The sequence below is a fragment of the Somniosus microcephalus genome, chromosome 14, assembly GCF_052327205.1.
Source record: "Somniosus microcephalus isolate GS21.2 chromosome 14, FLI_Smic_1.0, whole genome shotgun sequence".
In the NCBI taxonomy this organism is placed as follows: Eukaryota; Metazoa; Chordata; class Chondrichthyes; order Squaliformes; family Somniosidae; genus Somniosus; species Somniosus microcephalus.
This window is the reverse complement of record NC_141000.1, coordinates 121,386,032-121,403,086: the sequence shown is the minus strand read 5'-3', so window position 1 is coordinate 121,403,086 and position 17,055 is coordinate 121,386,032. Positions and strand designations below refer to the sequence as shown.

General features: G+C 46.1%; 1 protein-coding gene across 3 annotated transcripts in view; it reads right to left on the bottom strand.

The window, feature by feature from the left end:
* Positions 1 to 17,055, bottom strand: part of ncam2a (neural cell adhesion molecule 2a) — a 659,443-nt gene that overhangs the window by 373,493 nt on the left and 268,895 nt on the right. For all 3 annotated transcript variants that reach the window (XM_086007257.1, XM_086007258.1, XM_086007256.1), the window contains one exon: positions 13,063 to 13,236. In XM_086007257.1, coding sequence (XP_085863383.1) covers positions 13,063 to 13,236 — 174 coding nt within the window. The remainder of the gene's footprint in view (positions 1 to 13,062; positions 13,237 to 17,055) is intronic.

Here is a 17,055-nt window from a genome sequence, read left to right as displayed (position 1 = left end):
GATAGCTGGAACTTATGGCACTGTACCTTTAGGAGAGTGAAACAAGGAAGAAAATTGACAAGAACCCTCCTTTTACCAGCCTTAGTTCCATATTCCTTAATACCCTTACAACAACAACAACAGCGTTCATTTATATAGCACCTTTAACGTAGTAAAATGTGCCAAGGCGCTTCACAGGAGCGTTATCATATTAGAACACGTGAGGTCTAAGAGGGAGGTTTTAAGGAGGGTCTTTAAGGAAGAGCGAGAAAGGTAGAGAGGCCGAGAAGCTTAGGAAAGGAATTTCAGAGCTTCGGGACCAGGCAGCTGAAGGCACGGCCGCCAATGATGGGGCCGATTAAAATCAGGGATGCACAAGAGGCCAGAATTGGAGGAGCGCGGTGATCTCGGAGGGTTGTAGGGATAACAAAAATCTATCAATCTCAGTTTTTAAATTTTCAATTCACCTAACCTCAACAGCATTTTTGGAGGGGAGAGTTCCAGATTCCCACTATCTATTGTTACAGTTCTATACTGGTCATTTTAGCTCAGTGGGCAGCACTCTCTCCTCTGAGTCTGAAGGTTGTGGGTTCAAGTCCCACTCCAGAGACTTGAGCACAAAAATCTAGGTTGACACTCCAGGGCAGTACTGAGGAAGCACTTCATTGTCGGAGGTGCTGTCTTTTGGATGAGACATTAAACTGAGGCCCCGTCTGCCTTCTCAGGTGGATGTAAAACATCCCATGGCACTATTTCGAAAAGCAGCAGGGAAGTTTTCCCCCAGTGTCCTGGCCAATACCAACATCAACAATCAGCATTACTAAAAAAAGCAGATTATCTGGTCATTATCACATTGCTGTTTGTGGGAGCTTGCTGTGCGCAATTTGGCTGCCACATTTCCTACATTACAACAGTGACTACACTTCAAAAGTGTTTTGGGGCCTCCTGAAATCGTGAAAAGCGCTATATAAATGCATGTCTTTCTTTCTTTCTAAACCTACCTTCTCAGATGGTCGCATATTCATAAGAAAGAACTTGCATTCAACCAATGCCTTATCACGTTTAAGGTCAGGCCAATGGGCGTATTTAAGGATGAACTACACACTGTATGGGGCAGGCTAGCATTTTGGTCGGCTGAGATTAAATGGGCTGAAGGGCCTTAGTCATCCAAGCTGATCTCGTGTTCTTATGCCATTGTTTTATCAAACGGAGAATGCACGAGATACACAGCAGCTACAGACATACTGGGGGAGACGGGTGAGATACAGCCTGGTGAGGTGCTGCTCAGCCAGAAAGCGAATGGGGAGCAGCATAGGGGGCAAGCATAGTGCCGAGATCAGCTTTCAACCCGTGAGCAATGGTACAGGAGATGCGCGACGTAAGTCCGCAGCCTGTTCTCCAAATGGTGCTGCCTTGGGGAATCTTTATTTGAACTGCAGCAAAGCAATTTGTCCTACTGAAAACGTAATAGCTTTGCATATAGCTGGGATTAGTGTAAACTCTCTAATACGCATCTTTAAACAGAAATCTGATTTTAAGTGGTGTGAAATTGGATAATTTATTAATTACAGAAACAAAATTAATCTATGTGACCCTGCAGGCTTGAAAGAAAAATGAGAATCCATCACAAAACAGAGGCATTGAAAAGTGCTAGCCCATCATTTTTGCTGTTGAGTTGATACCAGCCTGTGTTTGAATTTCTTTTAGTATTTTGGGGTTCAGTCTAAGATATAATGGTTCATAAGGTGGCAGGGCACCTAATGGCATCTGCCATGGCTTAGACTCGCACTTACGCGGTTAGGTTTTTCAACGTTTTGGCATGTCAAGTTGCTGAAAGTGCGGGTGGATAACGGCGCAGCGAGGGGAAACCGGGCATCTGGGACCCGGGTGAACCAGGCAAGCGACTGTGTATCTCCTTAAACAATCAGATTGAAGGATTGAGAAATTAACAGCATAGGGAACTGAGAAAGAAATGTAAACTAGAGTGGGTGAATTCAACGTCAAATCAGGTACAGAAAGAGAAATAGAGAGAGGGAAAGAAAGATTGGATTGTGTGCGAGAGAGAGAGAGACAGAAAGGAAAAGAATATTAAAAAAAATAAAAAAATAATCTCCAACAATTAAAATCTGATGGAATGAGACTCCACATTTGTAATAAAGAAAGAAAGACCATGGGATCTTTTATGTCTGCCTGAGAGTGCAGGCGGGGCCTCGGTTTAATGTCTTATGCGAAAGACGGCACCTCCGACAGTGCAGCGCTCCCTCAGCACTGCACTGGAGTGTCAGCTCGATTTTTGTGCTCAAGTCTCTGGAGTGGGACTTGAACCCACAACTTTCCAATAGTTAATTTTCAGTGCCAGAGAGGTTAAATGGCAGTAATTAGCGCTTAACATGTTGTTAAAAGGGTACTTAGACTTGAAATGCCCCTTTCTGAGGCGCGGTTAGGTCGTATATACCGTGCAAGTTCAGCAACTTCATACCATTCAATGTATTTCAATGGTGAGCCAGACAGCAAGATGTCGCTTCTGTGAAGCTGACAGCGAAGCGCCAGAACTCGGGCAACATTCATGTTTAACCGTGCATCTGCCCCTCGCCTGAAGTTCCTAGACCATTTGCGCATAAATAAGGGAGAGCGCCATTAGCCTCACTATTCTTTTGAGAGCAAAATCTGGTCCATTACCTTGCTTAACATCAGAATGGTAATGTGGTTTCACAGAGCTTATACAAACACCTCAAAGTCTCCCTGAGTGGGGATTTTTTACCTTGATGACCAAGGTGTCAGCTCTCTTGCCTTGTTATCAGAAGGTTGTGGGTTCAAATCCCACTCCAGGGACTCGAGCACATAATCTAGACTCAGACTAGAGTGCAATACTGAGGGCGAGCTGCATTGTTGGAGGTGCCGTCTTTCGGATGAGACATTAAATGGCGGCTCAGTCTGCCCCCTAAAAAAGTCCCATGACACTATTTTGAAGAAGAGCACGGGAGTTCTCCCCAGTGTCCTGGCCAATATTTATCTCTCAACCAACATCACTAAAACAGATTATTTGATCATTATCACATTGCTATTTGTAGGACTGCACTGTGCGCAAATTGGCTGCCGCGTTTCCCTACATTCAATAGTGACTACATTGGCTGCAAAGTGCTTTGGGAGGACAGGTATTCCTCTTTTGTACTAAACACTTCACTGTCGCTCCTGCATTCTGAACTCTCTATAGAACCCAAGTCCATCCAAGATTTGAATACTGCTCCCGTATCTGGTGACATTCGTCCAGCATGCATAGAATCATAGAATTATACTATACAGAATGAGGCCATTTGGCCCATCATGCCAGTGCTAGCTCTTTGAAAGAGCTATCCAATTAGGAACTTAGGAACAGGAGGAGGCCATTCAGCCCCTCGAGCCTGTTCCACCATTCAATGAGATCATGGCTTATCTGCGACTTAACTCCATATACCTGCATTTGACCCATATCCCTTAATACCTTTGGTTAACTATCAATCTCCGATTTAAAATTAACAATTGATCTAGCATCAATTGCCGTTTGCAGAAGAGAGTTCCAAACTTCTACCACCCTTTGTGTGTAGAAGTGTTTCCTAATTTCACTCCTGAAAGGTCTGGCTCTGATTTTTAGACTCTGCCCCCTAGTCCTAGACTCCCCAACCAGCGGAAATAGTTTCTCTTTATCTACCCTATCTCTTCCCCTTAATATCCTGAAAACTTCGATCAGATCACCCCTTAACCTTCTAAATTCCAGGGAATCCAACCCTAATTTGTGTAACCTCTCCTTGTAACTTAACCCTTGGAGTCCGGGTATCATTCTGGTAAACCTACGCTGCACTCCCTCCAAGGCCAATATATCCTTCCTAAGGTGTGGTGCCCAGAACTGTTCACAGTGCTCCAGGTGTGGTCTAACCAGGGTTTTGTACAGCTGCAGCATAACTTCTACCCCCTTGTATTCTAGTCCTCGAGATATAAAGGCCAGCATTTCATTCGCCTTTTTGATTATTTTCTGTACTTGGTCATGACATTTTAATTAGCCCCGCTCCCCTGCTCTTTACCCATATTCCTGCAAATGTTTCCCCTTCAAGTATTTATCCAATTCCCCTTTGAAAGTTATTATTGAATCTGCTTCCACCGCCCTTTCAGGCAGCGTGTTCCAGATCACAACAACTCGCTGCAAAAAAAATAATTCTCCTCATTTCCCCTCTGGTTCTTTTGGCCAATTACCTTAAATCTGTGTCCGGCCAGTGGAAACAGTTTCTCCTTTGTTCTCGATCAAAACCCCTCATAGTTTGAACGCCTCTATTAAATCTCCCCTTAACCTTCTCTGCTGTAAGGAGAACAACTCCAGCTTCTCTACGTAACTGAAGTCCCGTATTCCCGGAACCATTCTGGTAAATCTCCTCTGCACCTTCTCCAAGGCCTTGATATCTTTCCTAAAGGGTGGTGCCCAGAATTGGACACAGTACTCCAGCTGAGGCCTAACCAGAGGTTTATAAAGGTTTAGCTTTTGTTCTCTGTACCTCTGCTTATAAAGCTAAGGCTCCTGTATGCTTTTTTTTAACAGCCTTTTCAATCTGCCCTGCTATCTTCAATGGTTTGTGTATGTATACCCCCAGGTCTCTCTGTTCCTGTATCCCCTTTAGTATTTTACTCTTTTCTTTATATTGCCTCTCCTCATTCTTCCTACCAAAATGCATCACTTCGCACTTCTCTGCATTAAACTGCATCTGCCATGTGTCTGTCCATTTCACCAGGCTGCCTATGTCCTCCTGACGTCTGTTGCCATCCTCCTCACTGTTTACGACATTTCTGAGTTTCGTGTTAATCCCCTCACTTGTTGGAACAAGATACAAAATAAAAGCTTGCTCTCTGATAGTTGTTCCTCTTTTCACTTCCACTCTCCAAATTCTTTTTCTGTTGCAAGCTTTCTTGTCTCTCTCCACTTTATCGGTCTATTTTATTCCTCTGAATATTTCTTTCTTGTGTGTTTCTGTCTCTGTCTGTCTGTCTGTCTGTCTCTCTCTCTCTCTCTCTCTCTCGAGATCGAGCCTCTGTGCTCTTTGTGCTTTGTGCATTGAGTACTGCTGGAGTTTTGCTAAGTGGGAGAAAAATCATTTAAGTATATTTTGTGAATTTTAGTGTGTTAAAAAGTCAATTATTTGAAGTAAGTTTAATTTTTTAAGGGTATATTAAACTATTGGGCAGTTTAAACCGGAAGTAGAATCTGGGTATAAAAGGGGCGGGGCTAGTGCTGTGCACGGAGTGCTTTGTGCATTGAGTGCTGCTGGAGTTTTGCTAAGTGGGAGAGTTCGGGCAAGTGGGAGGTGAGGGTGTGTTTTTTGCTCTGTTTTTCCCCCCACTCCCAGGCTTAGACTGCACTGCGGAAGCGGAGCAGCGAGACGAGTCAACCAAACAGGCCCCACAGACAGTATTCAAGGAGGAGGTTGGTGATCAGCTGGTTGGTTGGTTTTCTTCCTTCTCTTCTCTGTTATACCTTTAAGTTGGTAAGTCCTATTGAATAGCGGTGTGATATTATCATCTATATCCGGGCAGGGTCTTCATAACTAATAATAAGAAATTTAATTAATTATATAGAATGGAGCAGGTGATGTGTTGCTGTTGCGAGATGTGGGAGCCGGTGGACCCCATTGAGGCTCACGGTGATTACATCTGCGACAAGTGTTTGCTGCTAGAGGAACTCAAGTTCCATGTTATGGAGCTTGAGACCGAGCTTCAGACACTGCGACACATCAGGGAGGGGGAGAAGTTCCTGGGCTCTATGTTTCAGGAGATGGTCACACCTATGAAGTTAATTACTGCAGATGTAGTCCGTGGTCAGGGACAGGATGGTGTGACTACGAGTGAGGAAGGTACAGGGATCCAGGATGTAGTGTTGAAGGAGACGCAGCCCTTGCTCTTGTCCAGCAGGATTGAGGTTCTTACTCCCTGTGAGGGCGGGAGCGGGGACTGCAGGGAGGATGAGCAACCTGGCCACAGCACCGTGGTACAGGGGGCCATTCAAGTGGAGGGAGTAAAAAGAAATGTTGTAGTGGTAGGGGATAGTATCATTAGGGGGATAGATAGGGTTCTCTGCAGTCAAGAGCGGGAGTCCCGAAGGCTGTGTTGCCTGCCCGGTGCCAGGGTTAAGGACATCTCTTCTGGGCTGGAAAGAAACTTGGAGTGGGAGGGGGAGGATCCAGTTGTCGTGGTCCATGTTGGTACAAACGACGTAGATAGGACAAGGAAGATGGTTCTGTTAAAGGAGTATGAGCAGCTAGGGGTCAAACTAAAAAACAGAACCTCAAGGGTAATAATCTCTGGGTTATTACCTGAGCCACGAGCGAATTTGGCTAGGATAAATAAAATTAAAGAGTTAAATGCGTGGCTCAAAGACTGGTGTGGGAGAAATGGGTTTTGCTTCTTGGGACACTGGCACCAGTACTGGGACAGGAGGGAGCTGTTCCGTTGGGACGGACTCCACTTGGCCAGAGCTGGGACTAGAGTCCTGGCGAATCATATCAAATCAAATCAAATCAACTTTTATTGTCATTGTTAGTGCACAAATGCACTACAACGAAATGTAGGCTTGCGGCTCCCGAGAGTGTACATTTGGATTAAGACATTTAAACATTCAACATACATTTGGCTTGTAGTATATTAACATAAACATAACCCTAATAAAGTGCATTGGCAGATGTGCAGGCTTTAGAGTTTATTTGTGGAGTTCAGTAGGATGACAGCCCTGGGAAAGAAGCTGTTCCTAAATCTGTAATATAACTAGGGCTGTAGAGAGGGCTTTAAACTAATTAGTGGGGGGGAGGTTTCGAGAGAGCAAATAATAGAAATGACAACAGAGAAGGTCATAGACTTAGGTAGCAGTGGGGGAATTAAAAAACAGAATGTGTCAGGAAGGGACAGAAGGTATGGAGTAAAAAGTAAAGTACTAAAAAGGGAAAAAACAGGAACTAAGTGTTACAAAACATATTTGAAAGTTCTTTATCTGAATGCACGTAGCATTCGTAACAAAATGAATGAGTTAACGGCTCAAATAACGACATATGGGTATGATCTTGTGGCCATTACAGAAACATGGCTGCAGGGTGACCATGACTGGGACTTAAACATACCAGGTTATTTAACAATCAGGAAGGACAGGCAGGAAGGGAGAGGAGGTGGGGTGGCTATGTTAATAAAGGAAGGAATCACTACAATACAGAGAAATGATATTGGGTCAAAGGAGCAGGATAGTGAAACAGTTTGGGTGGAGATAAGGAATAATAAGGGGAAAAAAACACGAGTGGGTGTAGTCTATAGGCCTCCGAACAGTTGCAACTCTGTTGGACGGAGTATTAATCAGGAAATAGTTGAGGCTTGTAGTAAGGGGACAGCTATAATTATGGGGGATTTTAATTATCATATTAACTGGACAAATCAAATTGGGCAGAGCAGCCTTGAGGATGAGTTCATTGAGTGTATTAGGGATGGGTTTCTTGAGCAGTATGTAACTGAACCGACCAGGGGGCAAGCAACCTTAGATTTGGTCCTGTGTAATGAGACAGGATTAATTAAAAATGTCCTAGTAAAGGATCCCCTTGGAATGAGTGACCATAACATGGTTGAGTTCCATATTCAATTAGAGGGTGAGAAGGTTGGATCTCAAACAAGCGTGCTGAGCTTGAATAAAGGAGACTATGAAGGTATGAGAGTGGAATTGATTAGAGTGGACTGGGAAAATAGATTAAAGGGTAAGACGGTACATGATCAGTGGTGTACATTTAAGGAGTTATTTTACAACTTCCAAAAAAAAAATATTCCACTGAGGAAAAAAGAGTGTAAAAGAAAAGATAGCCATCCGTGGCTAAGTAAAGTAATTAAGGATAGTATCCGACTAAAAACAAGGGCATATAAGGTAGCCAAATCTAGTGGGAGGATGGAAGATTGGGAAGCCTTTAAAAGACAGCAAAAAATAACTAAAAGATTGATTAAGAAAGGGAAGATAGATTATAAAAGTAAATTAGCAAAAAATATAAAAACAGACAGCAAAAGTTTCTATAGTTATATAAAAAGAAAAAGGGTGGCTAAAGTAAATGTTGGTCCCTTAGAGGATGAGACCGGGAAATTAATGGTGGGAAACATGGAGATGGCAAAAACACTGAACAATTATTTTGTATCAGTCTTTACAGCAGAGGACACTAAGAATATCCCAACACTGGACAAACAGGGGGCTCTAGGGGGGGAGGAACTAAATACGATTAAAATCACTAAGGAAGTGGTACTTGGTAAAATAATGGGACTCAAGGCGGATAAATCCCCTGGACCTGATGGCTTGCATCCTAGGGTCTTGAGGGAAGTAGCGGTAGGGATTGTGGATGCATTGGTAATAATTTTCCAAAACTCACTGGACTCAGCAAAGGTCCCGGCAGATTGGAAAACTGCTAATGTAACACCCTTATTTAAAAAGGGTAGTAGGCAGAAGGCTGGAAACTATAGACCTGTTAGCCTAACATCTGTAGTTGGTAAAATGTTAGAGTCCATTATTAAGGAGACAGTAACGGGACATTTGGATAAATATAATTTAATAGGACAAACTCAGCATGGTTTCATGAAGGGGAAGTCATGTTTGACAAATTTACTTGAGTTTTTTGAGGAAGTAACATACAGGGTGGATAAAGGGGAACCAGTGGACGTAGTGTATTTAGACTTCCAAAAGGCATTTAACAAGGTGCCACACAAAAGATTATTGCTCAAGATAAAAAATCATGGGATTGGGAGTGATATTCTGGCGTGGGTGGAGGATTGGCTTTCTAACAGAAAGCAGAGAGTTGGGATAAATGGTTCGTTCTCAGATTGGCAACCAGTAACTAGTGGTGTTCCGCAGGGGTCAGTGCTGGGTCCCCAACTCTTTACAATCTATATTAACGATTTGGAGGAGGGGACCGAGTGTAACATATCAAAGTTTGCAGATGATACAAAGATGGGACGGAAAGTAGTGAGTGAGGAGGACATAAAAAACCTGCAAAGGGACATAGACAGGCTAAGTAAGTGGGCAGAGATTTGGCAGATGGAATACAATACTGGAAAGTGTGAGGTTATGCACTTTGGCAGGAAAAATCATAGAACAAGTTATTATCTTAATGGCAAGAAACTGAAAAGTGCTGTAGTAAAAAGGGATCTGGGGGTCCTGGTGCACGAAACTCAAAAAGTTAGTATGCAGGTGCAGCAAGTGATCAAGAAGGCCAATGGAATGTTGGCTTTAATTGCTAGGGGGATGGAATATAAAAACAGGGAGGTATTGCTGCAGTTGTACAAGGTATTGGTGAGATCGCACCTGGAATACTGCATACAGTTTTGGTGTCCATACTTAAGAAAAGGCATACTTGCTCTCGAGTCAGTACAAAGAAGGTTCACTCGGTTAATCCCGGGGATGAGGGGGTGGTCATATGAGGAGAGGTTGAGTAGATTGGGACTCTACTCATTGGAGTTCAGAAGAATGAGAGGCGATCTTATTGAAACATATAAGATTGTGAAGGGGCTTGATCAGGTGGATGCGGTGAGGATGTTCCCAATGAAGGGTGAAACTAGAACTAGGGGGCATAATCTTAAAATAAGGGGCTGCTCTTTCAAAACTGAGATGAGGAGAAACTTCTTCACTCAGAGGGTGGTAGGTTTGTGGAATTTGCTGCCCCAGAAAGCTGTGGAAGCTACATCATTACATAAATTTAAAACAGAAATAGATAGTTTCCTAGAAGTAAAGGGAATTAAGGGTTACAGGGAGCGGGCAGGAAATTGGACATGAGTCTAGGTTCGGAATGGTCATGGCCCTGTGGGTAGTGGAGTGGGCCCAGGGGCCGTGTAGCCTGGTTCTGCTCCTACTGCGTTCTAATTCTGTGTTAGATTTCAGGAGATGGTTTTATTCCTGTTCCTGGCTGGGGTGGAGATCGCCTTTACAGAAGGTAAGTACTGCAGAAAATATAGGGACAGAGTGATCTCCTGGAAGGATTTCGATCGCCTAGATGGGTCGGAGAGGAATTTCCCAGATTTTTTTCTCCCAAATTGGCCATTGGGTCTTTTATCTGGTTTTTCGCCTCTCCCGGGAGATCACGTGGGTTCAGGTGGATGCAGAGTGATAGAAGATTTGAGGTTAGGGTCAGATCAGCCATGATCTTATTGAATGGTGGAGCAGGCTCGAGGGGCCGATTGGCCTACTCCTGCTCCTATTTCTTATGTTCTTATGTTCTTTCTCCTCCCTACATTGATATCACAGAATCTCAAGACCAGGACCTCAAACCCGGCACCAAGCTCATGGTCTACAGAGCAGTAGTAATACCTGCCCTCCTGTATGCTTCAGAGGCATGGACCATGTACAGCAGGCACCTCAAAGCACTGGAGAGGTACCACCAACGCTGCCTCCGCAAGATCCTGCAAATCCATTGGCAGGATAGGCGCACCAACGTCAGTGTTCACGCTCAGGCCAACATCCCCAGCATCGAAGCTCAATCAGCTCCGATGGACGGGTCACATCGTCCGCATGCCCGATGCGTGACTCCCAAAACAAGCGCTCTACTCGGAGCTCTGACATGTCAAGAGAGCCCCAGGTGGGCAGAGGAAACACTTCAAGGGCACCCTCAAAGCCTCCTTAAAAAAGTGCAACATCCCCATTGACACCTGGGAATCCCTTGGCCCAAGACCACACAAAGTGGAGGAGAAGCATCCGGGAAGGCGCCGAACACCTCGAGTCTCTTCGCCGGGAGCAAGCGGAAGCCAAGCGCAAGCAGCGCAGGTCAACCCAAGCACCCCACCCACCTGCCCCTTCAACCACCGTCTGCCCCACCTGTGACAGAGGCTGTAGGTCCTGCATTGGACTCATCAGTCACCTGAGAACTCATTTTTAATGTGGAAGCAAGTCATCCTCGGTTCCGAGGGACTGCCTAAGAAGAGAAGACATTGAAATTACAGAATCTTCCAGTTTAACTCATCCTTCTCCTGGACTTTGAAACTCTGGAACTTTTTCACTCAGTAAGCGGAATAAATTGACACTAATTTAATAGTGATATTGCAAGAAGACAGAAAGTGTGTGAAAACAGAAATGTAATGGAAGAGTGTAAATTCTTTCAAGGTTAGGAAAAAGCACTGCTGTGATTGCAGAGGAGAGAAAAACTCTCTCGCTCAATTGAACACGATGGGGGAAAAATTGGGTGAGTAGCGCCACCTCTTAACGCCTAAAGAGGCAGCCAGTGGCTGTAGCGCCACTGGCTGCGCCTCCCGCGATATTCAGCAGGGGCGCTAATGGTGGCGTTAGCCATTTGCGCTGTGCCGCCACCGATGACGTCATCGGTGTGTGCAGCGCCCCATTTGCACCCCGTTCGCGATATTTGGTAGCGAACGGCGCAGTTGCGCCGTTCGCTACCCGCGCCTGGTTCACGGGGCCTTACTGTGCCAGCAGCGGCGCAAATTAAGGTGGAGGTGCGGGGCGGCTGCCTTTTTCGGCGGCCGCCTGCCAGCACCTCCGTCCCCGGCCTCCTAACCCGCCCCCCCCCCCCCCCCCGCCGCGGCATTGCCGGCTGTTTCCCGAGAGCCCGGCACTTCTCCTTGGTGCCGGGCTCATTTGCCGGCACTCGCGAGCGGGGATCGCGCTGTTGCAGGCCCCTCCCCCTTAACAGTGGGAGGAAGGCCTGCAGTACCGCAGCGCGCCATGCCGCAGCGTGTGGCGATCGCTAATGCGGCGATCGCGGCGCAAATTCCAGCGCACAAGCGAACTTTGCACCGCTTGGGCGCCTCAGGCCAATTTCTAGGCCAATGTTCCTGAACCATCCTCTATTTCACTCTCATACCATTGTATGAAAGGCTGATATTTAGTAGACGAGAGTCATATATGTATAAATTCAAGTGCAGCCATTGACCAAATAATTTTACCCATAATTACTCCTGGGTAACTAAAACGCTAAGACTTGTTCAAAATGCAGTTTTGACTAAGTTTTGATAACAAACAGCCACAGGCTGCGAGTGAAGGTTAAATTGCTAAAAAAACATATTGCAGGAAAATTTCGATTTACCGGCACCCAAATAATCGGAAATCTCGGTTAACCGGCAAAATTCAGGAGTAGGTTCAGGTAACTTTTATTACTTGCCTTCCTCCATTTGTTGCTGTGCAAGGGTGTGGCTGCAGCTGTTGCTAAGCTACAGAGACGCTTGCAACTTGTGGCCATTGTTAAGCAACAGGGTTTGTTGCTTTATACGGAGCTCTCAGCTCCGTATCTTTTACTATAGCTTTCGGTTATCCAGAATTTTTGATGAACCGGCACCACGTCGGTCCCGTCCGTGCCGGATAAAAAAAAGTTTCCTGTATGATGCTAAGTAGAAATTAGAATTCGCTTACCAAAACTAATTGCAACGATATTTAAAAAATAATTAGTATAAGGACATAAAATGAGAGAGATCATGGAGATAAGTTATTTATCTGGTAGATTAAAGTGAAATAGTTTGGATATCTCAAGACTAGTGAAACAGCGCTGATATGGGCCCTTGGTATAAAGGCCTTGTACCAGGGAAGCTGGAAATGAAAGAGATAAAGTAAATTCCAATGGGGTGAAAAACTATAAACAAGAAAACACTGAACATGGCAAAGTTGGTGGAAAAATACTGGAAAGGTGGGATACTACCTTAGTCTGATTGACAATGGTATTTTGACCATTAGAACCAATTATAAAAGGTGAGTTTTTTTTAAAGACCATATTTGGGCACTGGCCAAATGAACTGTTGATAAAAAAAGGGTTAAAACCTCGATACTCAAAGAACAACTTTACACAGACTTACTGCGAGAACAAAGGAACAGACTTAAGATGACATCTTCTGTGTCCGAGAGGTTCCAGAGACTAAGGGTTGTGAGCTACTCGTTAAAACTATCGCCTAATATTAAGTATATTACGCTGTGTGCTTAATAAATCTTGATCTATTGCTCAAACATACTGGCTGCTGCCTATTGGTGTCTTGTCCAAGAACTCAGAGATCATTAAAATCTTACTCCATCCTCCCTCTATTTCACTCTCAGGCCGTCCTCCGCGCGATACTTCAGTCACTTACTTTGACTCCCATTGGAATTCACGGTTTTCCAATCTTCTGAATCCGCCTCTTTGACCTCCACTTGGTAATGATGTATCGGGACACCGCCGTGAGAATCAGGCTTGGTAAAGGAGATCCTTGCAATAGTCTGCGATACAGCGAGGACTCGCAAACCATATGGGCGGGACGGAACAGCTGCAAAGAAAGTAAACACACAATGACGAGACAGCAACAATGATGGGGAGCCGCCTAAAAAAAATGAAGAAAATCTGCACCAAAATTCTTTTTCAATCCCTGCCGGTTTTTGCAGCGTCTTCCAGCAATGCCATTTTTGTTCATTATCTTGGGGAATTCCTTTGCTGCTAATAATTCAGTAGCAGCAACAAAATCAAGCTGTCAGCCATGGCTCAGTGGGCAGCACTCTGACTTCTGAGTCAGAAGGTTGCAGGTTCAATCCCCACCCCAGAGACACGAGCACAAACATCGAGACCTGGCACTTCAATGAATTCTGCATTTGCCGGAGGAGGTTGTCTTTCGAATATGATGTTAACATAGGAGATAGGAGCAGGAGTAGGCCATTCGGCCCCTCGAGCTTGCTCCGCCATTCAATGCGATCATGGCTGATCATCCAAATTCAGTACCTTGTCCCTGCCTTCTCCCCATATCCCTTGATCCCTTTAGCCTTAAGAAATATATCTAACTCCTTCTTGAATGTATTTATTGAATTGGCCTCAACTGCCTTCTGTGGTAGAAAATTCCACAGGTTCACCACTCTCTGGGTGAAGAAATTCCTCCTCATCTCAGTTAAACCAAGGCCCCAACTGCCCTGTTAAGGGGAAACGTGAAAGATCCCACGGCACTATTTGAAAAAGAGTAAGAGGTTTCTCCTGGACAGCATTTATCCCCTCACAAATAACGCCACTAAAAATAGATTATTTGGTCCTTTATCTCATTGCCGTGTGTGGGAACTTGCTGTGCACCAATTGGCTGATGAGTTTGCCTCCAAAACACTTCAAAAGTAATTCTTTGGCTGTGAAGTACTTTGGTACATGATGAGGATGTGAAAGGTCCCATATAAATGCAAGTCCTTCCTTAAACTTATTGACGAGTGCACTTCATATATAATTCAAATGATTGACTGGGTAAAAGAACTGTTGTTTTGTTTTTAACCTTGTTGGTGTGATACAGAGCCGTACTGAGCAAGATTCGAGTTTTGATCTCGGGTCTACCCTGAGTCAGCTACTCTCAGCCAGGGTAGTAATAGGACTGCTGCAACTGTCCATGGCCTCGCATGTACAGCAGGCACCTCAAAGCAATGGAGAGGTACCACCAACGCTGCCTCCGCAAGATCCTGCAAATCCATTGGCAGGATAGGCGCACCGTCAGTGTTCTCGCTCAGCATTGAAGCTTTGACCATGCTCAATCAGCTCCGATGGACGGGTCACATCATCCGCATGCCCGATACGAGATTCCCAAAACAAGCGCACTACTTGGAGCTCCGACACGGCAAGAGAGCCCCAGGTGGGCAGAGGAAATGCTTCAAGGACACCCTCAAAGCCTCCTTGAAAAAGTGCAACATCCCCACCGACACCTGGGAATCCCGCACAAAGTGGAGGAGAAGCATCCGGGGAGGCGCCGAACACCTCGAGTCTCTTTGCCGAGAGCAAGCGGAAGCCAAGCGCAAACAGCGGAAGGAGCGCACGTCAACCCAAGCACCCCACCCACCCGCCCCTTCAATCACCGTCTGCCCCACCTGTGACAGAGACTGTAGGTCCCCCATTGGACTCATTAGTCACCTGAGAATTCATTTTTAACGTGGTTCCGAGGGACTGCCTAAGAAGGAGAAGGTAATAGGGCTGCTGCAACCCTCCATGGCCTCGCCCCTTCCCTATCTCTGAAATTTCCTCCAGCCCCAAAACCTTCCGAGATCTCTGCACTCCTCCAATTCTGGCCTCTTGCGCATCCCCAATTTTCATCGCTCCACCATTGGTGGCCGTACCTTCTGTTGCCAAGGCCCTAAGCTCTGGAATTCCCTGCCTAAACCTCTCCGCCTCTCATCCTCTCTCTCCTCCTTTAAGACGCTCCTTAAAAACGACCTCTTTGACCAAGCCCTGTCCTAATATCTCCTTATGTGGCTCGATGTCAAATTTTGTTTTATAACACTCCTGTGAAGTGTCTTGGGACTTTTTACTTTGTTGAAGGCGCTGTATAAATGCAAGTTGTTGTTGTACAAGGGGGCTGTCCTAGTCCCAAGTTTTTTTTGCCTTTCCCTCGAGTGTCAGCTTTCACTGACTCTTCCAGTGACTTGCTGTCATTACCCGAAATATTAGTGCCCAAAATATATAACTGACACCTAGGGGGAGAAATTCGGTTGTTAGTGCCACCGATTAACGCCTAAAGAGGCTGAGAAGTGGGGCGCTAGCCAATTTCCGGGTGGGCGCAAGGCGCCTCGTCCCATATTGAGCATGCATTTAGCGCCGGCGCTAAATCTTAGCGCCCGCTCATGGGCGCAGGCTGATTATGACGTCATTTGAGTGTGCAATGCCTTTTGTGCACCCCGGACCGGAAATTCAGTGGCGCCCCCCTCTGTAGCGCCTGGCACTAATAGTGACAGCTTACCTGGACCTTACCAAGTCGCTCTCGGGCTGGAGGAGCGTTATTTAAAGGGGACTGGTGTGGTTTAAAAGCGGCAGCCATTTTTGGAGCACAACTTCCTCGAGAGCTACAAAGAGTTGCTGAGCTGCACACTGAGAGCCACTTGACCACTGAGCCAGCGCAGGCAGATGATCTTCAGCCTTCTGACCATCACCTTGCTGTTGGTGAGCCTTGACAACGGGGAACCTTCCTGTGGGCGCTTATTATGGGGGCTGCATTGGAGGGGAACGTCCTGCTGCTGAATCATCTGGAAAGGGCACTGAGACGCTGGGAGAGGGGGGCGGACATGGTCAGACGGAAGAGGGCCAACAGACGTCGCCACAGCAGACCTTATGCTGGCAGGGTTTTCCGACAGCAGTTTTCCTACATGAACATGCCGGAGGAGCAGTGTGTCAGAAGGCTGCGATTTAGAAAGGAGGTGGTGACTGAGCTGTGCCAGCTGCTTCAGCCAGATCTGCAGCCTCAGATAAGGCGCAGGACATCTCTGTCGGTGGCTGAGAAGATGCCTGCTGGCCTGAACTTCTACGCGAGCGGCTCTTCTCAGGCTGCGCGTCAGAGGCTGATCAGAAGTAGCTTCTAGGCCCCTCTCACGGAATGCTTGCTGCCATTCCAAGAACAGGAATGGAACCGGTCTGATACCCCCAAGCCTGTGAAGGGCAAGATGCATGTAAATAGAAGGCATGGCCATTGTAAATGAAGAAAGTGTTTCATTACACAAAATGTGGTTCCTTCAAACATGAGAAAGCTATGGCAACAGAAAGCAAAAGTAATACACTGACACATAACTGCCTCTCACACCCGGGAGACTGTCCAAAACATAAATCACATTCCGATCATCTTCCTTGGCCTTGATTCCACTGTGCCAGCCAAAGCATCCAATGCCCCATCAGTGAGGCGTTCCGCCCTCTGCCTCACCCTTTCCATGTCTTGCTAGGCTGGTGCGCCACAGGTAGGCTCCCACCGCTTTGAAGGCCTACAAGGCAGTGAGTGTGTCTGGTGATGCCAATTGACCTGCCCCTTTAAGAGCTGGCCGGCGCCAGTGTGTCTCAGGGAAAGTGATTATTGACAGCACCTTCGCTGTGCCCCGCCGCCGCGAAATTGGGTTGCGCGGCCAGGTTAGCGCCTTAAGAGTAGCGTGCAGTGCCTGATTTAGCGCCGCAATCACCTTTAGGGGCGCTGCAACCCAATATCATGCTAGGTGGCGCTAAATTGCACCTGGCGCTAAACTTTGCGCATCGCCAGGACTAGCGCCCCAAACGCGGCTATACCGAATTTCTAGGCCCTAGAATTAATGAACATCAGCAAAATATTAAAGGCCAAATCAAAGACAACACCGAAAATTTGGTCCAGTGTGTACAG